General features: G+C 45.0%; 2 protein-coding genes across 3 annotated transcripts in view; one reads left to right on the top strand and one right to left on the bottom strand.

Annotated features, from left to right (window-relative positions):
• Window positions 1-418: 418 nt before the first annotated feature.
• Window positions 419-15,660, bottom strand: CCDC77 (coiled-coil domain containing 77; the record flags this gene model as incomplete). Its single annotated transcript, XM_082281132.1, has 12 exons — window positions 419-854; window positions 2,618-2,770; window positions 2,856-2,981; window positions 3,832-4,072; window positions 4,405-4,553; window positions 5,502-5,599; window positions 6,343-6,400; window positions 7,703-7,799; window positions 9,332-9,474; window positions 10,685-10,901; window positions 12,258-12,347; window positions 15,431-15,660. 12 exons carry the CDS (start codon window positions 15,658-15,660, stop codon window positions 708-710), a joined length of 1,749 nt encoding a protein of 582 aa, XP_082137258.1. The 3' UTR covers window positions 419-707.
• Window positions 15,456-17,041, top strand: part of KDM5A (lysine demethylase 5A) — a 47,863-nt gene continuing 46,277 nt past the window's right edge. For both annotated transcript variants that reach the window (XM_082280241.1, XM_082280240.1), the window contains exon 1: window positions 15,456-15,823. In XM_082280241.1, the coding sequence (XP_082136367.1) occupies window positions 15,659-15,823 (165 nt within the window). In that variant the 5' untranslated portion in view covers window positions 15,456-15,658. The remainder of the gene's footprint in view (window positions 15,824-17,041) is intronic.

Raw genomic sequence — 17,041 nt, 5'->3', positions numbered from 1 at the left:
GAATTTCAGCCTTCCTCCCCACGAAGCATTCAGAACACATGTAGATGTTGCTCATCCTTGCAGATGAGTTCTAGAATGGGTTATCTTTCCCCACCGTATTAAACCAGGTAGGCTTGTTCCAATTAGGTTAAAACCAAGAAAAAGGGAGTAATTTTAAAATAGTTATGCTGTTCAGGAGTCAAATGTAAGACATTTTAGTACAGACTTTCCATATGAAAATTTCCAGTTACATCCTGAGGTGCTAAGCACCAAAACAGTAATCATATAAACTATTTTAAAAGCTGTTTCTCACATAGAAAAATGCCATCCAAAATTCAGACCTTGAACTAGATCCTTCTATGATTATTAATTTCATTATAACCATATATGTGGTTTATAATATGCTCCAAATAAAGACAAAGGACACTATACACTGATCCCTTCCACAGATATGAAGATATAGTTATAGACACACTCCTGATATATCAGTCATCATGTACTTTCAAAGTCAGTTTTATCAGGTGCCATCTCTCAGCTCAAGCAGCAATATAATCTGGTACACTAGGAATGGCTCATGTACAACTTATATGACATTAACTGCAGATTTCCTCAAACCTTCTGTCAATGGATGCCAGGAAACAAACAAGCAGGAGCTGTTCTTGCATATCACTATTCAAGTCTAGCAATGTCCCATTCCTAAAATTAGGATGCCAGCTAATAATTCAGCTTCAGCAGAGCCGTAGTTCATCCTCTAAGCTATAGATTTTTGCTTTTAAGTCTTTTAGTTCTCCCTGAATTTTACGTGTTAGTTTGTTTCCTTGGCGGACCTCACGCAGAATTGCAAGATCCTGGTCTGGTCCCAAATTCTGAGCCACCTAAAAACAAAAAGAGATAAGGAAAAACAAAGTTGTACATTTACAACTTAGGGAGTATTATGATAAGTATATGAGGGAGAGAACTCTAAAGGAGACCCTTTCTAGCCAGCAAAGAGAATGTATAAGTTAATAGCACTAGGATAATGCACATCACCAATAGAAAGGTGATCCAGAACCAAAAAAGAACAAACCTTTCATAACATTATGTTGTTATATTACTGGCCAGGAAGAAATCTTAATAGAATATAACCAAGTTGACTCATAGCCTGTTGACTCCTTTCTGGTTCCTGTATTAGTTAGAGACCCACAAAAAGGGGCAAGGTAAAGTATTTATCAAGTAACTCTTATGTAGTTCTAAGTACCTCAGGAGATGACATTTTATCATCTTGTGCTATTAAAACTAGGTGTTCTAACTGCTATGGCTGACCTGCTGCCCTCTGAACTGCACAGGATTCAAGAGCAATTCAAGTACAATGCCTTAACTCAGGCAGTGCCACATGGCCTGTACTGAGCTGAACAAAGGCTGCTGGATAATCAGAATTCCTGATGGCAAGCTGGCCAGGGCTGCCATTTCCTGTCACCCTGCAACTGGATAGCATGCCAGCCCAGTCACTTTCAAGGGCACAGCATTAGGAGCTACCCTAAAATCCCTCTATTCTCCTCACCCATTATGGTTTCTTATTGTCATCATGTAGTTCTTGGTCAAAGATTTTAATATGCAAATCAGGAAATTTAGTCATCAGTAGTCATTTTGACCTCGAGTGATAAGAAGGATTTAATGATCACTCTGGAGACTCCGTGCAAGTATTTTGTTCCCCTGCCCTCTTGTGGTTAACAGTGTTAAGAAATTGAGAGCACAATTAAGAGCACACCCACAGATATAAAACATACAAGTCTACAGTAAAGGTATAATACACACTTTCCCCCCTTTTGAATTATGCTGTTAGTCCTTAAAGAATAAAGTTTAAAAACCCACAGGCCATTAAAAAAAATATATAAATTGAAACCTTTAATCAAAATAAATGCATTAGTCTGAGTAAACTGAACCGTGCACCAAAAGTACAGGAAATGAATGAATCAGTAGCACTGCCAGACTCCTGAAGGAGAGTCTAAGCTATGCCAAGATCATCCTCTCAGGCATATTATAGATAAATGTCTCATCCTAAACTCCATGCAACATCAAGGCTGTGGCTTCCCTTCTAAGCTGTTCTGATGTTCATCTACACATCTGGAAGCTATACAGAGAACACAGCTTCAACTTCCAGCCGTTGCTTCTGCAGCGATTTTTGCAAAGTTACAAATGACATATCGACACAGTAATAAATAGAATATTCACAATGCTTAAGTCAATGATCTACCTCTTACTGGAACAGAACCAAACACTATGGCTCCCACAAAGAAAATAAATAATTACTTTCTTTGCAGGATAAATTGCTGAATCAAACTACTGCCTTGCAATTTTGAGACAGTTAAGTAAGCTACAGGTATCACATTAGAACTTGAGAGTGGAAACAAAAATACATAGCTAATGTATAGCCAGGACAGTTCCTGGTAAGCTTGATGCCTAATTGATAAACAAAGACAAATCCTTTTGCTTTGTAAAATACATAGGAGGCAGGTTTTGTCAGATATTGATATTTAAAGGAGCACTTAGAAAAGGAATTATTTCCTTAACTCCAGGGGAAATACCACTTTAAATACTGAGAATACACCTCCATAGGATAAGCCCATAATAGTCTGCCTCAGAAATGCTTAGCTGTTACCTTATAGAACTGCTTCTCTACATCTTTCAGCTTCTGCTGAAGCTGTTTAATGTCATTCTTGAAGCCCTCTACTTCCATACTACGACGTTTTTCCAAGGTCTCACATCGCTGAGTCATCAGTTTCAGGCGCTTCCCCATCTTTTCTGAGCGTTCCTATGGAGATGAGAACTCAGTAGGCAATACAAAATAAAGGCTGCAAGATCTCCACACAGCTAGCAGATGCTTACAGACTAATTACCTTAAAGAGTTCTTTGCCAGCATCTCTCTCCTCACGGATCCTAGCCACCTCCCCCTCCAAGGAGACACACTGCTCTCTGTACATGTGTGACAGGTGCTTTTCCTGCATTAGCTTGTCTTGCAGTAACTAGGACATAGGAGGAACAGGAAGAATCAACTCAAGATTGTGATTAAAAAACTTCCTCTGCTCTGGAAAAGCAGTGTGATAACATTGCCAATCTGACAGGAAAATAAAAATTAACAACTGGAACTACAGCTAATAAGTATGTGAAGACAATAGTCTAACATCAGTTCCATTACCAAAACCTTTGAATTAAGTTACCAGTTTTGTATGACTGGTCATCATTAAAAGTAACATTCAGCTAATGCTGTAACTCCCCTTTCACAGCTGCTTGCCAGTACTGCATTTCAGAGGCACCTGCATCCAGTGGTAGATGAAAACAATTCCCTATTGCCTGTTTACTTTCCAATTCTTATTCCTACCTCCCAGCTTCTCACTGGAAGTATAGTGGAAGAAAAATTCAGACTCCTAGAGAAGAGTTGGAAGGCATCAATTGAGAGGACTCATTCTCCCCTGACAGCAGCAAGGAAGATCCAGACACAGCATTCTAAGACCACTAGCTCTGAGCACTTACAGGAACAGAGAGCCACGTGCAATCAGCAGGTCAAAAACCATTGGCCCCCACTTACCACATGGCTTACAGAATGAGGGATTTTTTCTGGACATGAAAGAAACTGACAGTGACATGCTACCACAAATCCTAACTATATATTTTATCTGAAATTTGAAAGTGATGCTGATTTCAAAGCAGGAGTGGTTTTTTTTTAGATTAGTGCCAACAACAATGTCACTTAAGGCAATCCAGTACAGCTTTGAAACTGCTGCTAGTGACTGCCTATTGTGCAAAGGCCAAGGTGCTTGCAATGTTCTAGTCAATAACTGTTTAAGAGCCTCTGTCAAAGACAAAAAAAATTACCTTTATTTCTCTGCTGTGGAGTTTTGAAGTTCCATCATCTTCTTGAAGCATCTTCTTCAGCTCTCTCTGCCTCGTTTTTCCTGACTCTGTGCTGAAAACAAGATGATCCAGATCTTTGCGAAGTTTCCTCAACAGACTGTCCTTCTCTGCCATCCACGCTTTCTCATTGGCTCTGGCATCAAACTTGAGCTGGAGAAAGTCACGGGTACTCTCATATAAGAGATTTTGGGTCTTATGGAGCCTGCAAAAAGGGATCCCAGTGGAGTTAACTTCTTTCCTAGTGCCTAACCTTAATTTCATCAGTCATCACTGCAAGCTGGAAGAACCAGAGGAGAAGATAGGTGATCTAAATGTGAGTTTCACCCATGTAATGAAAGAAGGGCTGTTCTTCCAGTGTGTGAAAGAGGGTTTTTAATATGCAGATTATCCCACTCATCTTCCACACACACTACCAGATGGCTGCATAATTTGCTTTTCTGCCTGTTGCAGGAAGCAACACATTGAAAGTCATAACATTTCTATTGCTCCCTCTCTTATCTCATGACTACATCATGATCATTCTCCAACACTCACTTTTCTGTTACAGTTTTTATCTTCTCCTGGTCCCTCCGATGCCGGACCTCAGCCTCCTCCATCTGAATCCGCCTGTCCTCGAGTAGTGCCTCGACCTGGTCCTTGGCTAATTGTGTCTGTTCTTCTATCTGAGCTTGCAGGGCCTTCACCTGAATAAGCAAACAAAGACATTACTGAACAAGACCTCACACCAGCTCTGCTCCTGTCCTTGCAAGTCTCTTTAAATTCCAAGATTCAGATCAAAAACTGTACCTGATAATACCTTTGGGAGTTCTAATTTCTCAATCTTTTGGTTTTGTTTTAATGCTAAGTATTCAAACAACTAAAACATTTTTTTAATAAATCATGCTATAGGCAAGAGAGGCATACCATGAGCAGCAACAATAGATTGAAGATATTGTTAAGATTTAAATTGCACACATCTAACAAATCCTGTGGAATGTGCAGAGACTTTTGTACCTTTTCTTGAACAAATAATAATAATAAAAACAACCACCACCACCAAACTTGTACTGCTGTACAAGTTTGTCTATTATTTGCTTTTCTTGATTCATCCTTGCTCACTCATAGTTTACATGCAGCTTCTGCCATCTTCCCCAGCTCATGATTCTGCACATTTTATCTTTCTTTCTGTCATGCTACCTATACCTAAACTTCAACAGAAGTCTAGAAAAAGGAACATTTCATTGTATCAGTGCATCTTATGGAGGCTGCCTAATACTGTCTCAAACACATTGCTTTTGTCAAACTACCACGAAACTCCCAACCCTGCACATCTTCAGTGGGTTTAATGTAAATTCTTATCTGCTATCAAATTATGGGAGATATCATCAATTACATATTCTATACTTAAGGACAACATATTGCAGTTGACATTAGTGGAACATCTGCTTACATAAAGCTTCCAGGATCAGTTCTTACATTTACATTCACAACAATGAAACAGATAAGTAAAGTGACAAAGTGTGAATCCATAGTAAGATGCAGGGATTTATAAAACTGGTACATCTACATCTTATCTAAGCAGATGGCATACTTTTTCATCATAATTTTCTGCAAGCCAGCAATTATGTCCATCAGTTAGAAAATGTCTTTACCTGTAGTAGAAGTGTTTCATCATCTCTTTTATATCTCTCAGGACTTTCTGGTTTCTCTCCTTTTGCTGTTGGTTTTGAAGTATTCCTCTCCATACCTACTGAAGAAATTTCACAAAAGTAGGAAAAGGTTTTCCAATGTACTTGCAGTACCTTTCCAAGCATGACATTGTGTGTGTTCTGGTGAGCCTACAGGAACAGCAAAAAGGCTGCCACTGCTACAGTCACAATTACTTCTAGAAGGGTTAGCTGAAAGAAAAGAATTCTACAGCTTAGGGTGATCACATACCTTTATCCCCTCTATCATATTGCAATATTTAGGCAACCTCCTAATTTTGTTGGCATATATAGAAAGAAAACTTAACACATTTTCTTAAAATAACTGATGAATAGGCAGATGTCACAGCTGCACAAACATCAGGGCTTGAATGAGTTTTGAGCTTGTTGGCTAATTTCAGTCGATTTGATGAGAATTATTTCAAAAGAGAAAATGAGTATGTAGGCATATGGACCCACACAACAGTCTACACTAAAGGCAAGCAGAACCTCACAGCTTGGAATGGCTGTGGCAAAGGTGCTTGGCCAGCTGGTACCTGCACAGTTCCAGAACAGTCATACAGCCTCTTCCTCAGCTGAGCACATCAGGGACCTGAGAGCCAGCTAAGGTAATTTTAAAGGATGTTGGAGGGAAGCCAGGAGTACTGCATGGATATGTATGGACATATTTAGGGCACTTAACGGAGATTTACCAAAGCATTCCCAGACAGGAATTACTTTGGCATACAGGAGACAGACACACACAAAGAAAAGCGCTGAGCTGCTGTTACTCAGCTTGGTGTGGTACCTGCATTAGAAGCATCATCTTGTTCCTGGGTCTCTGCTGGCCTTTGTGGAACAGTAACCTACAGAAACAAGACATCTGCACTGAGCATCTGACTTCCCCACAGCTGCAGTGGTCAAGAACAAATCTTAAAAGGTTAAAACGAGATATCCAAAAGAACAGCATTACCTTACTTCTACCACAAGACAAGGAAGACATTCACAAGTGTAATGCCCATGATGAAAAGTTTCTTTTATCATGGCTGAGTTTTGCCATTACTGCCCCTATTATTTTCACCAGAAAAAGTGGAAAGTAATTCTGACTTTGATGGCTTCATTAGGATGAAAATCAGCACCCTCAGCAGGAAAAAGTATTTTGGGAACAGAGAGAAGAAGGTGAAGATGATGTTATTTCCTTCTTTTATGCTACTACTTGTCTCAGCAAGACAGAGAAACATGAAGCTTAATTTGTCAGCACATTCACTCAAGATACTGAACAAGCCTGACACAAATACTAAGTGATAAAAATACTGAAGCTCAACTGTTGAACTGAAACCCACCTAAAAAAAAAGGAGGCCATGAAAGAGCAGGTTATAAACCCCAATGCTTATCTTTAGGCTGATATTACATAATAGGCCTAATTTTAGAGCTACCTTAAACCAGGAATTTTAAAGCTTCTGCATGATTTTTGAAGTGCTTCAGCAGTGCAGAGCAACCATGAACAATGCAGCATATTTCAGCCTTTTTCTGCACCTTATTCCAAAATAAATCCTATATTCCCATCATAGTCTCTGTATTTCTGAATGACTCATGACTTCCTTGAGTAGGTTCAACTACACTGCATATCATATGCACTGCCATTTAAACAATTCAACACCATTTCTGAAATACACAACAAAATGTTGCCTAGAGAGGATGCTTCTTCAGCGGTCTTCAGCCCAGGAAACTGCTGCAGCAACCTTGACACATTCCTCTTTACTGAAGCTGTAAGAGACAGGCATTCTGAGATAGCTGATCTTCAAACACTGTGCCTGGTTATTTTCTGCACTTCCCCGCCCCCCCCTTTTTGTGGTGTTCTTGCCATCTTCTTGACAACCATTTGCCAGATGACTTCAGACTCCCATCTGACATTTTAGAGGCTGACCTGGAGGTATGTTTTGAAGGTAGGAGGAGGCTGATGCTAAGAGGACCTACTTTCAGTGTGCTTGTTCCTACTTACCTTTCAGCATTTATACTAAAGCCCAATGTTGCTACAGATCCCTCCTGCTTTGGGCTCATTTAGCAACCTTTGACTTGTGGGACAGATCTGGTCTGTGGTCAGACTCTGGGATACAGATACTCATGTTACAATCCAAAGAGGAGATCTACAGAAAAATGGAACTTGCCTTATGTGGAGGCTCCCTATGAAAATATGTAACTTCTCCATCATCTGTTCCCAGTAAAGCCAGGAGTTGTTGGATTCTTTTTCTATCCTCCAATTCCCTGGAATTCAAAGGAACTGGTCAGCACATTTTTTTTAAAATACATCACAACATTGTGACACACTGTCCTTTTATTTTACTTGTTGATGCTTGCAAGACTTCCAACCTGTTGCAGTTCCTGAGAACATTGCTTTAAAAACAAGCTCTCAGACATTCCTGATGTTGCCAACACAAGAAAGCCACCAATTCTGCTGGGATTGGAGAGCATTTCTCTTTTCAAGTATGACTATGTACGCTGATACAATAGCACATGGTGGAAAGAATCTGCATTGAGAGTTATGACCTACCTAAAATCCATTAAGATTCTAAGTGTTCATTGTTTTTAAAGCAAACTACATTAAGGGCTGTATCAGACTTTTTATCACACCCCTGAGAAGTGCCAAAGCACACCAACACATGTTTTGAGTTAAGTTCTTAAATCTTTAACAGAAAACTTCATGCTGGAGCACAGAAAGAGAGTGAGGAGGAAGAAGTAGCAGAGAATATCTAATGAATTGACCACAACCCCCATTTCCTGTCCCCTTGTGCTCCTCAGGAGGAGGAGGAGGTAGAAGATTCATGAATGAAGCTGAGCTGGGAGAAGAGAGGTGTGAGGGGATGGTATTTTAAGAGCTGGTTTTATTTCTCATTGTCCTACTCTGATTTCATAGGATGATTTGGGTTGGAAGGGACCTTAGAGATCACCTAGTTTCAGTCCCCTTGCCACAGGCAGGGAACCTTCCACTAGACCAGGTTTCTCAGAGACCCATCCAACCTGGCCTTGAACACTTCCAGGGATGGGGCATCCACAGTTTCTTTGGGCAACCTGTTCCAGTGCCTCACCATCCTCATAGTGAAGAATTTCCTGCCAACAACTGATCTAAACCTGCCCTCTTTCAGTTAAGGCCATCCCCCTCATGCTGTCACTACATGCTCCTGTAATAGTCCCTCTCCAGCACTTGTAGGCCCTTTACATACTGGAAGGCTGCTATAAGGGCTCCCTGGAGCCTCCTCTTCTCAAGGCTGAACAGCCTCTGCTCTCTCAGCCTGTCTTCCTAAGAGAGAGGCTCCAGCCCCTCTGGTCATTTAATTGTTAATAACTTCCCCCTGTCAAGTCTGTTTTGCCCATGATGGTAACTGGTGAATGAGCTCTCTGTCCTTATTTTGACCTTACCTTTCCTTGCATTTTCTCCCCCCTATCCAGCAGAGGTGAGTAATAAAGCCTTGGTGGGCACCTGGCATCCAGCCAAGGTCAACCCACCAGAGTCAGCTTCAACCAGAACTTCACTTTCAAGACGCTAACGCACAATTCAAATCTGAACCAATGTTCAACTTCTGCTCTTCCTTCTACTACCAGAACAGGAGTAATAGTAAGTGGAAACACATTTAGCAGCCCTACAGATTGCACTGCACCTCCAAGACTGGTACGGTTTTGTAGGAGCCCGCCCTAAGAAGCGTGGAATAATTGCTGCTCTGAAGAGTGCAGCTCTGGCTGAGAACAGAGCGCACAGATTGCTGCTGCCAGTGGCTCAGCCCCCCTGCAAGCCAGCCCACCTGAGTTTCAGGCGGTCGTTCTCCGAGTACAGACGAAGGACTCGCTCCTTCTCCTGGAAGAGGTACACTTGCATATCACTCAAAGCCTTCTGCAGCTCCGCAGTCTCCTCTTCCAAGTGACGGACTTCCCATTGCAACTGGTGCTAAGTGGGGAGAATGAGGTTCTTGAAATGAAACGTAGCACTGGGCAACACTTACAAACTCCAAACTGCTGATGCTCTGAGTCTGTAACTGGCATAGAACAACCAGCTCAAGAATTATTTTATTCTCCTATAATATTTGACCAGATGAGGGCAGTATTAGAAAAAGATACTGTAAAAATGTTTCAGCTGGGAGTTCAGAGCCTTGAGAATCACTGTCACTACTCAATAGTGAAATAAGGTCTCAGATTGGGTCTCCAGTTTCCAGTGGTTGCACTTCCACACTGGTGGTCAGAGCAGTTATGGGGAGTCTGACATCAACAAAAACCTAGCAAAGCCTCTGTAATAGCATTTACTTTTGAAATAAATCATCAAAGAATAAAAATTAAAATATCTGTATGGTTTAACAGTGAGAAAAATCCAGCTAGCTGGTATGTTTTAGGTTTTTCCACCTGATGTGGGAAGCTAACAAACCTTTCAGAAAACCATTCCTGCATGAAAAAAGCATTATTTTGCAACCTGCCCCTCTTTTTCCCATATGACAGTAAGAGGGACAGTATGTACTTCCCCAAGGACTTTCAGGCTGCTTCAAGCATGGCCAGTGCTTGAAAAGGCACCTCAATCACCTCAGAAGTGACTGTTCTGTTCCCAAAGGACCATGCACAATTACAAAGGTGACTGCTAGGCAGATACATACTATAGCTCATATCAGAGCACTGCATATCTTACAGATATTCTCTAAGATTTTTTTTCCTCTTAAAAGGCAAATTTTTAGGTTTCTGCTCACTAGCTTATGGGCAAGCTTATGAATTTCACTGCAGTAAATACAAATTATATCCATAAGTCAAAGCCTATTAAATTAGGACACAAGAGCACTCCTTCACTACAAGAAGAAAGGGAAAGAAGCTGGACAACGTGGAAAATGAGCATCTAAACTCAGGCCTTAATATAAAAAAAAGAAGCAAAATTCCTACTGTGCAGATATAACCAAGCCATAATGACTTTAGAAGAATATCCTACAAGCATGTTTCTGTTTGATTTGACAGAGGACAGACAGCTAGATTTTAACATCAACTCCCAAAATCTACTTGTTTCTTCATAGCTCTACCATGTTACTGGCAAGTCCCAAGACTTCAATGCTGAGTTTCCAACTTAATAAAAATACTAAACTTGTGAGTGTAGTCCACCACTGCTCAAAAACTCATTTCCTAACCTGCTCATCATATGCTTGTTTGTATTTCTCCAGCCTTTTTACCAGCTCCTCATGTTCCTCATCAAAGTCAGCAATCTTCTTGCGGTAATACTGCAGCAGCTCATGGGAGGGATCGAGATGGGCCAAGCGCTCGCTGACTGACGGGAGAGAAGTGAAGTCGTCCTGACTCAGAGCCGGGGACTCGGCAGATCTGGATGAGGCACGGTGGGTTGGCAGCCTGGACAGAAACAGGCTCTGATGACATGTAAGCTTCAGACAAGAAAATTAAAGCACTTTCTGAAGTAGCTAAAAAGATTTTAAACTTTTACACAGATTCAGTTTAAAACACAGATTAGCTTGATTGTTCTCTGGGTATTAACAGAGCAACATGGCATTTAGGAGAAGCAAGACCTTTGGTAAAGAACAGCTTGCAGGTGGATGGTACTGTGGAGGAGGGCCCAACTGATGGAAAAGATAGAAATAAATGTTAGGGAAGCAAAGCCTCATAAAATATTTGGGGAGGAGGATTATGAAAAGAGGAGAAAAAAAATAGAAGGACAGAACTCAGGGGATAAAAAGTCCATTGCAGTTCAATTAGAAGCAGCAGCTACTATGAAATAAACAGGAAAACAATCTGTGACAGCCACCGATACCCAGAAAGAAAAACACTTTCTAAAGACAGGCCATCGAATAAAGATGATAATTCAGGCTAGCAGATGCACCAGCCATTACAATTTAAGGTGTAGGTCTAGGAATCTATGTGCCTTCCTTTCTGGTGTACTTGAAGTTCTTATCCACACAGATTGTCCACTCTCTATGCTGAAATAGAAGCTGCCAAGTTCTTGAATCTTATGTTGAAGTACTACATGGAAAGCAAGTCAATGTTATGCAAATCAAATCAAGGATATGTATAATTACATACTGTATTTTTCCTCAAAACAATATTTAGTGCATTCAAACACTTAATCTGCTTAAACAAGCACCAAATTTGCAAAAAGAGATGCAAAGTTAAAAAAAAAACCTTAGAAAGCATTCTTTTCATTATTTATATTCATATGACAAACTTTTTTTTGTAAACAATACTATGAATAACAGAAGCTAAGAAGCCTCTTGACTAAAGAGTTGCTTAGTGAAAACGCAGTTCAGAATTCAGTCCTGGAGAATCAGGAATTTTGATGATAAAGAGATTCGGCAGGTGACACCGAGGCAATGCTGACCTTTATGGAGCCACTCACCAAAGCTGCTTGGATCAGAACCCCAGTGCACACCCGTGAAAACTCTCAGCACTGTTGGAAAGCATGAAATACGCAAAAGTGTACGTATTTCACGCAGGAACTTGCTGCGGGACCAGAAACACCTTAAACAATACACTTAGAGAAATAACACTAGAAGGAAAGAAGCAACCCAGGCACAAGGTGAGCGCTTTACTGCTGAAGTGAAGAGCAGCAGAAATGGAAAGATAGAAAAACAAGGAAGCACAGCAGGCAGAGAAGCAGACCGAAAGGTGTCCTACGGTAAGCCAGTCCACCAGGCAGTAAGGAAAGGGCTCCGGGAGCCGCGGTGTCCCGGCAGGAGCAGCCCCCACGCTCACTACCTTGTGCAGCGCGGGGTCCCCGCAGCGCGGTCCGCCGCGCTCATCGTGCCCCTGCGGAGCGCCAGAATCTCCGCGAGCATGGGAGAGCGGCTTCAGGCACCCCGGAAGGCTGGCGGAGGGGCGTGCCCGACGGGAGCCCCGCTGGAAGAGCCCCGGGATAGAGGTCCCGGGATGGGGGGGTCCCGCCGCCGCCGCCGCTTCACGGCCCCAACGGCCAAACAACCGGCGCCCTGGGCCCGCCGCGGCTTAAACGGCGCGACGCCCCGCCCCTGCCGCCTCCTCCAATCACAGACAGGCTTTCATGCGGCGCCGAGTGCCTGCGCCAATCAGCGCTCGCAACACGGGCGGCAGCGGGTCCGCGCTGGCGCGTCTGGGAGTTGTAGTCCCGGGGCTGCGGAGGGGTCACGGCGCGTGCGCGACCATGGCCGGGGCACGGGGGCTGTGAGGGGCGGGCCGCGGGGCCTGCGCTTGCTGAGCCCGTGCTGGTGATGGCCGCGGGCTGCGGGAAAGTGAATGCAACCTTTATCCACAGCAGCAGAAAACGCCACGCGAAACGTCCGTTTTTCTTTGAAAATGACCTGGCATTAGGAAGCAGCCACAAGAAGTTACTGGCTCAAATTCTGGCTGAATTGACTGTGTTCTTTAGGTCATCCCAATGCCTTTTAGCCTCTTCATCCCCCTCGTGTATTCCCAGTAGTACCTAGTAGTAGTGTTGCCATTTATGCAACCAAACGATTTCCTAATTTATTAAGTGTGCTGGAGAAGAGAACAATTTGCTCAGTAATAAGCCAGGGTTCTTTTTTCCTTAACACTTTGTTTAAAGAAATGGACTTTCTATGCGACAAAAAAAAAGGCTCATTTACAAAACTCTGAGGTTCTTCCTCATCACAATTTGCAGCTTCCTTGTGAGGGGAAGAGGAGGGGCAGGCACTGATCTCTTTTTGGTGACAGGACCCGAGGGAATGGTCCGAAGCTGTGCCAGGGGAGGTTTAGGTTGGGTCTCATGAGAAGGTTTTTCCCCCAGAGGGTGGCCGGGCACTGGACCAGGCTCCCCAGGGCACTGGGCACAGCACCAGCCTGACGGAGCTCGGGAAGCGTTTGGACAACGCTCTCGGGCACAGGGTGTGGCTCCTGGGGATGGTGCTGTGCAGGGCCAGCAGTCGGACTCTGATCCTTGTGGGTCCCTTCCAACCCAGAACATTCTGTGATTCTTCTGCAATCAATTTTCCTATGAAATAGAGAAAAGAGCAGGCTCGCTAATTTCTCTTGGCAAAGTCCAGAAGAGAGGCTGCTGTTAGGGACTGGCCTTAATGACCCTTGTGGGTTGGTCCCTTCCAGCTCAGGACATTTATGATTCCCTGTGGTTAGACTGGGTGCTCTCCCCACTGCTCATAAAGGAGCTGAATACATTATATGAGGGGCTGAAGTTTTCTCTTAGGGAAACGATAAATACCTCCAGATAATCACGAAGAATAAACACTGTCATGGGGAACACATGGACAGTTGTTTTAAAGGCCAATAGCCCCAAATCCAGAACAGGTAATAGAGAAAAGCTTAAAATTCTCTTTCAAAAAGGATCTCTTGCAGAACTGATAAGATGAAAAAATTGCCCCCTCAGTTATCTAAATATCTGGGATATTTAGGTTTTACTGTTAGGAAAACCTGTAACATTCCCAGCATTGCCTTCCAGAGACCCTCACTAGCCTAAACATCTTAACATAAAACCAAAACAACCTTGAAGAGCCTACAGGGAAACCAGCAAAGACTGGTTTTCAAAACAAAGCTTTCGAGCAGAGAGATTTTTCCTTCTGGTATTTCTGGTTCACTCATTCCTTATCTTAGAAACTGGGTACATGGTGATCCTGTTCTTGGGAATACAATACACATGTATTTCCTCAAAGGTAATCTGGGACATCTCATCAGAAGAGAGACACAACCAAATAATAACAGAAAAAAAAAGTGGAAGGAGGTGGTAGAAATATGTAATTCCCAGATGCTAGCAAGGAAACGTTTGTATTCCACATGATTATATAGTCTCACATAAAAGTATCAAGCATCCATGTCAGCAACCCCCTACTGGGGTGGAAGAACACTTAGCAACAACACAATAACCTCAACTTGCTCAATGTTTACGTGATCAGTTTGCTCTTACCTATAGCTTCTGTCAAAATTAGCTATTTGTATTGGAGATGTGTTTCCCACATGTAAAACGTGGGTGACACCTCTTTAACCTGGCAGGAAAGTGATGCAGATAAATGTTTTGATCCGTGTGCAGCAGATCTTGTAAAGCCTTCTGGTAACGGGAGGAGGAAATTAACTTTTTCTGAGGCTGAAATAGAACATCGGCACCAAGGTTTGAATCAGTAAGAATAGAGTGAAACGTGGCGTTTGATAAACACTGAAGGCACAGTTCTGGTTAAAAGAAAAAATAAAATATGCAATTTACTTTGGAAGACTATGTTGCAATGGATAGGCAAAAGATAAGAGATCTCTCTGGTGAGCAATGACAGGACCCGAGGGAATGGCCCGAAGCTGTGCCAGGGGAGGTTTAGGTTGGGTCTCATGAGAAGGTTTTTACCCCAGAGGGTGGCCGGGCACTGGACCAGGCTCCCCAGGGCACTGGGCACAGCACCAGCCTGACGGAGCTCGGGAAGCGTTTGGACAACGCTCTCGGGCACAGGGTGTGGCTCCTGGGGATGGTGCTGTGCAGGGCCAGCAGTCGGACTCGATGATCCCTGCGGGTCTTTTGCACATTCTGACACTTTCCCTCGCTACTGCCCAGCGGCTCCTGAGGGCACGGACGGGCGGGGCGTGGCCTCTGGCGGCGGGGGCGTGGCCTCTGGCGGCGGGGGCGTGGCCTCTGGCGGCGCTCCTGACGTCCGGCACAGACAATGGGCGACGCGGCCCCGCAGAACCGGAAGTGAATGCCTTGGATTTCGTCGCACATTCCTCCGCGGCGGAAGTGGCGGCGGCCCCGCCCTCCCCGGCCCCGGCCCCTCCTGCCGTGCGCAGTGTCCCAAGGGACGGCGGGCGGAGCGGGTTTGCGCTGGAATCTGTCGCGGGGGCGTCCCCGGGAGCGGCGGCGCGGAAGCCGCCACGCCAGGAGAAGCGTGGCGGAGGAACTACTTTTTGGATCGGAAGGCAACGTTTCCACACTTCCGGGGAGGGCTCACTAAGACGCGTCACTTCCGGCGGGCCGGGACGCGAGGAGCGGGGCTCGGGCGGGGGGAGCGGCCCCGGCTGGGACAGCGACAGCGGCACTCGGCAGCAGGTCCCGCCGCGCCGCCCGGCAGCGCCGCCGGGGGATGCGCCTCGGCCCCCGGCCCAGCCCCTGAGCCTCCCGGCCGCCCCTCTCCGCCCTGCGCTCCCGGCGGCGGCGGCGCCCCCCTCCCCCTGCGGCCATGGCGGGGGGCGGCGGGTCGCGCTACGCGGCCGAGTTCGTGCCGCCACCCGAGTGCCCCGTGTTCGAGCCCAGCTGGGAGGAGTTCAGCGACCCGCTCGGCTTCATCGGCCGCATCCGCGGCCTGGCCGAGAAAACCGGCATCTGCAAGATCCGGCCCCCCAAGGTACCGCCCGCCTTGGGGGCTTCGCCCGGGGGGTCCGTGGGGTGCGCCGGGCGGTCTGAGCGCGGCCCGGCCCTCGGTGGCCGAACGGGGGACGTGGGGAGCTGGGCAGGCCCTTCCCCCGCGCTCCACACTCGCTCGGGGTTTCGTGTGTCGCCTTCCATAGGCCGCGGTGTCCGTGCCAGGGACGCCGAGGAACCTGTAGAGTCTTTGACCTCCGAGTGGGGCTTTGTGGAGGCTGCTTTGGAGCAGCTGAGAAGTGAATGGTGCATGGCGGTGTCCGAGACTTCAGGCTATTTTTACTTCCGAAACGCCAGCAGTCGGCTTGTGAAAAATGGGAAGGCTTTGTAGGTGAAACCGGGCGTTTGCTCCGGGCGGGGAAGAGGGAGAAGGAAGGGTATTTGTTGATAATGGGTCGTTGTTTATGAACATAATTTTTAGACTGTTAAGGGAAGGATGGCCAACCTGTTCGTGTACGGGAATTAGGTTTGTGCACAGCTCGTCAGGCGGCAGCAGCTTAATGTCTCCGATGACTTGGTCGTTACTTAGGGTCACTTACCCAGTGACCTGGCAAAGCAGGTCATCACAGAGAGGACATCCGGCAGTTTGGCAAAAGGCACTTACATCGCTAAGTTATTAAAGTACAAATAAACTTTAAATGCAGCTGTTAATAAGAGACTTGAAAACAGTGAGAGAGGTGAAAACCTGAAGAGAAAGCGTGTAACTGAGAACTACGTGAATATCCGAGTTGCTGAGTGGATTTCATGGTTCCTTCTCTCCTGACCTGTTTCAATTCTCGGAATGTGTTCAGTTGGTTTAATGACACAGTGAAAACTTGACCTCCGAGGGGCTGCCCTTTCTAAAATACCCAGAATAGCTCAGATTGAGAGGCCACAAGAAACTGATCCAGATGCAGTTCATTGAGGATAACTGGGACCTTCTTGGCCGTCGGGTGCGTTTGTGTTTTCCGGGACTGCTGAGCTGCTTTGCATTGCAGGGTTTCACAGGATGCACGCGTTGGGTTGATTTGCAGCCTGCAGTAATTGCGAAATCAGATGCTTCATAGCAACCTGACTGATTTATTGCTCTTTTCTGTTACTAGAAGTTGTAGGTATTTTAAGGTTGTGCTTGAGGCCTTTATATGCTGCAGCAGAGTAAATAATAAATACTTGGCGTGGCTTGTCCACCTGGAATGGCGTGTCCTTCCTCTGTTGCAGTCAC

This window comes from Coloeus monedula, assembly GCF_965178545.1.
Source record: "Coloeus monedula genome assembly, chromosome: 4".
Taxonomy (NCBI): Eukaryota; Metazoa; Chordata; class Aves; order Passeriformes; family Corvidae; genus Coloeus; species Coloeus monedula.
Note: the sequence above shows the minus strand (reverse complement) of the source record. Positions and strands in the feature narration are given on the sequence as shown.